At 57.1% G+C, this 5,912-nt stretch overlaps 2 protein-coding genes across 2 annotated transcripts in view; both read left to right on the top strand.

The window, feature by feature from the left end:
* The window catches only part of ITGA2B (integrin subunit alpha 2b), a 14,030-nt gene extending 11,992 nt beyond the window's left edge, over positions 1–2,038 (top strand). The window contains 4 exon segments of the mRNA XM_045299464.1: positions 201–343; positions 530–631; positions 766–882; positions 1,853–2,038. Of these exon segments, the coding sequence (XP_045155399.1) occupies positions 201–343; positions 530–631; positions 766–882; positions 1,853–1,912 (422 nt within the window). The 3' untranslated portion in view covers positions 1,913–2,038.
* Positions 2,039–2,840: 802 nt separating this feature from the next.
* The window catches only part of FAM171A2 (family with sequence similarity 171 member A2), a 12,514-nt gene continuing 9,442 nt past the window's right edge, over positions 2,841–5,912 (top strand). Inside the window, exon 1 of the mRNA XM_004707508.2 lies at positions 2,841–2,856. Coding sequence (XP_004707565.1) covers positions 2,841–2,856 — 16 coding nt within the window. The remainder of the gene's footprint in view (positions 2,857–5,912) is intronic.

The following is a 5,912-nucleotide window of genomic DNA, read 5'->3' as shown; positions in this document are numbered from 1 at the left end:
GCAGAGGGTCGGGGTGGGCCCGGAGAGGTTCCCTCCTGCCCAGTTGGGTTAGGAACGAAACTCCAATCTCAGCGACCCTACAGGGTAGAGCTGCCCTGTGGGGTTTCCTCTGGGGACTGTGAGCACTCCTATTTAGGTGTGGGGCTGGGCTACCTGAGCCCCTGGACCCCCGTGTTGGGTCCTGGGGTTAAGGTGTGATGCATCGAAGACTGACAACATGTCCCCCTAGAACTGCGACTCGGCACCCTGTACGGTCGTGCAGTGTGAGCTGGCAGAGATGGCGCGTGGGCAGCGGGCCATGGTCATGGTGCAGGCCTTTCTGCAGCTGTCCAGCATACGCCAGGTGGGCAGGGGGAGAGCCAAGGGGGGGTGTTTGCCTCGGAGACTGGGCTTCCTGGTGGGCAGAGGGACTTCAGGGAACTAGGTGAGAGTCTGGTTTTCTTTGGGAGGGGGGTGGGGGGCTTGAACCCTTGGAAGCAACAGGCCTTGTATGTGTGTGTACATGGCTTGTGCCCTCCCCCTGGTCCAGAGGCCCCTGGATCAGTTTACCCTGCAGTCCCACGCTTGGTTCAACGTCTCTGCTCTCCCCTATGCGGTGCCAGCCCTCAGCCTGCCCAGCGGGGAAGTGACAGTGAGTACCTGGGTGGTGGCCTTTCCCTTGGGGCAGGGCCTGGATGGGTGGAAGGGGCCGTTGCAAGCAGATGGCTTGGCAGGGAGTCACCATTCTGCAGGTTCGAGGCTGAGGAGTCCCGGCTTTGTTCCCAGGTGGAGACGCAGCTGCTGCAGGCCCTGGAGGAGAGGGACATTCCTGTCTGGTGGATTCTGGTGGGCGTGTTGGGGGGCCTGTTGCTGCTCACACTCCTGGTCCTGGGCATGTGGAAGGTAAGGCTGAGGGAGTGGGCTCAGCCGTCGCAGGCTTGGCCCTGCCCTACCCCACAAACCGGCAGGGGGAGAGGGTGCCCAACCGAGTGTCTCCGTCCTTCCCCACTATTAGACTGCCAGGTGTTTTTTTTTTAAATCATTTTATTGGGGCTCATACAACTCTGATCACAATCCATACACACATCGATTGTGTAAAGCACACTTATATATTCGTTGCCCTCATCATTCTCAAAATTCGCTTTCCTCTTGGATTCCTGGAATCAGCTCCTCATTGTCCTTTTTCCCCTCCCCCTCCCTCCCCTAGACTGCCAGTTTCCAGAGTGCCTCCTCCAGCCCTACCTGTGCTCCCCGAGGGAGGGGCCTGGTGGTGCAGTGGTTAAGCAGTCAGCTGTTAATCAAACTGTTGACAGTCTGACCCTCTCGGGGCTGCCTTGGAAGCCCCAGGGGACGGTTCCACTCCGTCCTATGAAGTCAAGGGACCCTGAAAAAGTCACCCCAGAGACTGAGTCCTGCCTTCAGGAATTCTGGGATGGCTGAGTGAGGCTAGCACTCACTTCCTCTAAACTCTGCCCTTTTCCTACTGGGACTGGAGCCCCAGGGTTTGGTATAGACCCTGCTCACTCCTCACCCCTGAGGAGGCCCAGGGCCTCTCAAGTCCCCTACTCCCAGAGAAGGAGCCCGAGGGGCCACACGTTGGACGTACTGTCAGAGCCCTACCACCATGTGTCCGTCAACTGTTTAAGAGAAGTCTGGGCTGCATTTAAGGAAAACGCGGAGGGGGAAAAAAAACCCAAACATAATTACGTACCCATTCTCTCCAAATGGAGATGTGCTTCACGGGTGAATATGTGGGGAGTGGGCTGTGGCAGGCCAGGGAGCAGACCCCGTGGCCAGCTGGCTTCTCATACACCTGAGGCTGTGGGGCCCAAGGGTCAGCTCCACAGCCTGAGCCCGGCCCGTGTCCACCCAGGCCGGCTTCTTCAAGCGGAATCGCCCACCCCTGGAAGAGGACGAGGACGAGGACGAGTGAGGGGCTTCTGGACGCCATTCCACCCTCCCGACCCCGCTCCAGTCACCCAGAGTTGGAGCTCTTCTCTAGGGACCTCCTGGTGTCCTTCCTGTCCTTGCTGTCTAATAAAGTGGCCCAGCCCCCATCTGCCAAGGGGCTGCTCCTTTGGGGAGTCAGAGGAGGAGGGAGGCCCTGAAGAAGAGCCTGGAAGAGAGCTGGGGTGGGTGGGGTGTGAGCAGAGAGGGCGGTCTTGGGAAAGGGCTAGGAGTAGAGGGTAAGGAGTGGCAGCGGGGAGAGGAACAAGGGGTAAATGGTGAGCGGCACTCCAGTAAGGTAAGGGCTAACAAGGTGGCATGGGGGCAGGAGCCCGCCCGGGGCCACTCAGCTGGTCACCAAAGGCCGCTCCCTCTCCAGTGACTCCGTGGTAAAAGATCTGGCCCTGGACTCCTACGAAGGAAGATGACAGCCTCAGAAGCCCTGGGGCTCCTCTTCTGTCCCCGAGGGCCCCTGTGCCCGAGTCAAAATCGACCGGGCAACACTGCGGGGCTGGGGGTGCAGAGGGGGAGACCACTCCCTGCTGAGCAGCTTGAAGCCCCCCCCTTTTCATGACTTCAGAGGGGAAAACCTCAAAAGGACCTGGAGCCAGGGAAACACCCCCCCACCCCCGTTAAAAAAGGGGGACCTTGGAAGCTGGCGGGTCCTCACAGCCCCTCAGTGTGTGTGCTGTGGTGGTCGCAGGGCTATGACGCTGGAAGCTGTGCCATCAGGGTTTCAAACACCAAGAGGCTCGGCTCGTGCAGCCCGATTCCAGCAAACTAGGGAGAAAGGCCTGTAACTGGATTTCCAGACACTAGTCAGTCAGAACCTCACGGCTCATAGGCGCGTCCTGTCCACTATGGTGTGGGAAGATGGCAGAGTGGCTGCAGCCATGAGATCAGGAGGAACAGCCATGGAGCGGGTGCCAGGTGGGGCAAGCTAGACGCCACGCCCCCAGGAGTGGGAGGTGGGGGGGGCGGGGAGACAATGCTCCACAAGAGAGGAGCTGGGTTCAAAGTGGCAAGCGGCAGGCAGGAAGAGGGGACAGCAGCCGCAGCCTCAGCCTCAGGAAAGCAGTGGTATGTCCTAGGCTGTACCTTCTTCCCCACCAAGGACCAGGGGCTCTGGGGAGAAGGGTGCCACAGGAAGCCCAGGAGGGGTGACAGACAGCTCTCAAGTGGCAGTGCTTGGGTGGAGAATGGCTGGGGGAGTCCTGGGAAAGCCCTGGAGTCATTAAATATTTATTGAGCACTTACTATGTGCCTGGCCCTAGTCCAGGTGCAGGGATGGAACAGTGATGGCAACACTCTTCCAGTGGAGGCCGGAGCACATTAATAAACAGGTGTGTGGTCGGTGCAGGATGTGCTGTGAGGAAAACGGAAGGGGTGAGTGAGTGGTAGGAGGCTAGTGGGTGTCAGGTAGTCGGACAGCCAGGAAAGGCCCCTCTAAGGAGGTGAGCAGAGAGGTGAAGGGGCCACGTGGGCGCCTCAGGAGAAGGTGTCCTAGAGATGGAGAAGAGCCGATGCAAAGGCCCTGAGGTGAGCGCGGGTTTGGTGTGTGCCAACAAACTTGAGGAGGGAGGTCCATTTGGCTAGGATGGGGGTGGGGGAGGGAGGGGAGAACCCAGAAGATGAGGTCAGAGAGGAGGCCTGGGGCCAGGCATGCAGCACCTGGTGGCCACAGAGAACTTTGGATGTGATACATATGTTAGGGAATGCACAGGCTTTTGTCATAAGAGATGCTGGTACTTGATTTTACCTAGCGGTAAGACCTGAAAAAAACCAGAATAGTTTGACATCCATGCCTGGCAAGTTTCAGAACAGGTCCTTCATTTGGTGACTGTGACCATTTAGGAAACTATGAAGCCGTGATCTTTGAGCACTGGCCAAACTCCTGCCTTTGTAACTGGCTGGCCCCCAACAACTGCTCTTGATCCAGCCAGGCATTTCTGGTTGGTTCTTCACTGAGCGAACAGAAACGTGAGCCTCAGGTTCAGGCCTGGACAAAGCGGAAGGTGAGCTCTAGGCGGCTGTTCCTCAGCTCCGTCCTGGCCCGGCTGCCTGCCATTGCTGTGACCCTTTGAATGCAGGCAGAGGAAGCCGCTCTTTGCCCTGCAGATGGCTGCTGACTGGGAGGAAGCTCCGACACAATAGGTGACTCAAGTAGATTCAAGGCAGCCTTAACAGATTGGAAAACTTGGGTGGAAACCAACAAGCTGGAATTCACCAGCAGGGAGTGCAACCTCCTGTGCTGAGCATCCAGGAAAAAAAAAACAAATTTGCTTCCAGAAGAGTAGGATTAGGAAATCTGGCTAGAAGGAAATGTCTGCTGAAAAGAAATAATTTAGCAGTGTGTGTTGCTGTTGTTTACCCATATGCATGTCGGAAGACTCAGCTGGGGCCCAACGGAGGGCCATCTGCTCTCCTCTGCGGCATCAGCCCCGCGTCCTGGGTTTCCAATCTCCTGTTAGGCACCACAGGAAAGAGGTGACATTAGAAGAGATGAGGACTGGGCCATGATAAAACTCAGTGCCATCGAGTCAATTCCGACAGGACGGGGCAGAACTGCCCCCAGGGAGTTTCCGAGACTGTACACAGCGCTGAGAATTGCTAAAGCCAGAAACACGGAAAGGGAAGAAAAGGAAATGGGACCGGAGTGGGGCAGACCAGCCCCCAAAGCCAAGCCCACGGCCACCAAGCAGAGTCCAGTGGCTCTCCGTACGTACGGCTGCGGTTATCCGGTCAGCGCTATTGTTCACGAAGCCAGAGCCGGCAGCACCGGTGGGTGCGGCTCAGTGGGAGGGAGTCAAGCCGGCCTGGACTTCAAGAAACACTTCCTCGATGATGAAGATGATGACTGCCCACCACTGGGTCTGGTTACCTGGGCCCAGGTGAACCCCACCTCACCCTAGACCGGTGGTTCTCAACCTGTGGGTCGAGACCCCTTTTGGGGATTGACTGACCAACCCTTTCACAGTAGCAAAATGACAGTGATGAAGTAACAATGAAAATAATTTTATGGTTGGGGGTCACCGCCACATGAGGAACTGTATGAAAGGGTCATGGCAATAGGAAGGTTGCGGGAGAAATGGGGGGCTGACATCAGGGGCTCAAGTGGGAAGAGAATGCTTTGAAAATGATGATGGTGCCATATGTGCAAATGTGCTTGACACACTGGATGAATGTATGGATTGTGATAAGAGATGTAAGAGCCCCCAATAAAAGTTTTTGGGGAAAAAAATAAATAAAAAGGAAGACTGAGAACCAGTGCCCTAGGGCTACACCCACTGTGCCCCTAAGGAGTCCTAGCAGGACAAGGAGCTAAGCATTGAGATGCTCGCTGCACGGTCCCAGTTTCGAGCCCACCAGTGGCTCTCCGGGAGAAAGATGAGGCTGTCTGTCCCCTTAAAGATGACGTCCCAGAAACTCAAAAGGAACAGCTCGACTCCGTCCTACAGGGTCACTGCAACTCAGAATCGGCTCAATGGCACTGAGCTGGACTTTACTGTGCTCCTGTTCCGGCCAAGCAGGTGCTAAACTTCTTACATCCGGTGGTGGTGAAGTGCTTGCTAACAGGTGGCTGGGACTCGATGCGAGCCTGTGCCCAACACAAACGAAACACCTGCCAGGTCCTGGGGCCACCGTCGCAAATGTCCATAGGTTGGAGTCCCTTGTCGCAGCCCCTGTGTCCATCCCCCGTGTTGGGGTCTTCCTCCTATAGCTCGTTTGAGGCGACATTACACCCCACGAGGTAGAGATGATTAAAATGCCCACGTTGGAAAGAAGAGGATGCGGGAGGACCCGGAGGCTGAGTAACGCCTTCCCGGTGTCAAAGGAATGTCAGAAGCGAAGCCCAGATCCAAGCCTGCGCACTACCTGCTCTGCTCAGGTCGCGCGGGGAGGAGAGGGCAGTGGTCCTGGGACTTTTAGGAGGCCCACCAGAACCTCCCCCACCCCCACCCCAATCTCAGGGGCTCTCGGGCCCC

Source organism: Echinops telfairi, unplaced genomic scaffold, assembly GCF_000313985.2.
Source record: "Echinops telfairi isolate 266 unplaced genomic scaffold, ASM31398v2 ScPeMD7_7458;HRSCAF=8496, whole genome shotgun sequence".
Lineage (NCBI taxonomy): Eukaryota > Metazoa > Chordata > Mammalia > Afrosoricida > Tenrecidae > Echinops > Echinops telfairi.
This window is presented reverse-complemented; position numbering and strand designations above follow the sequence as displayed.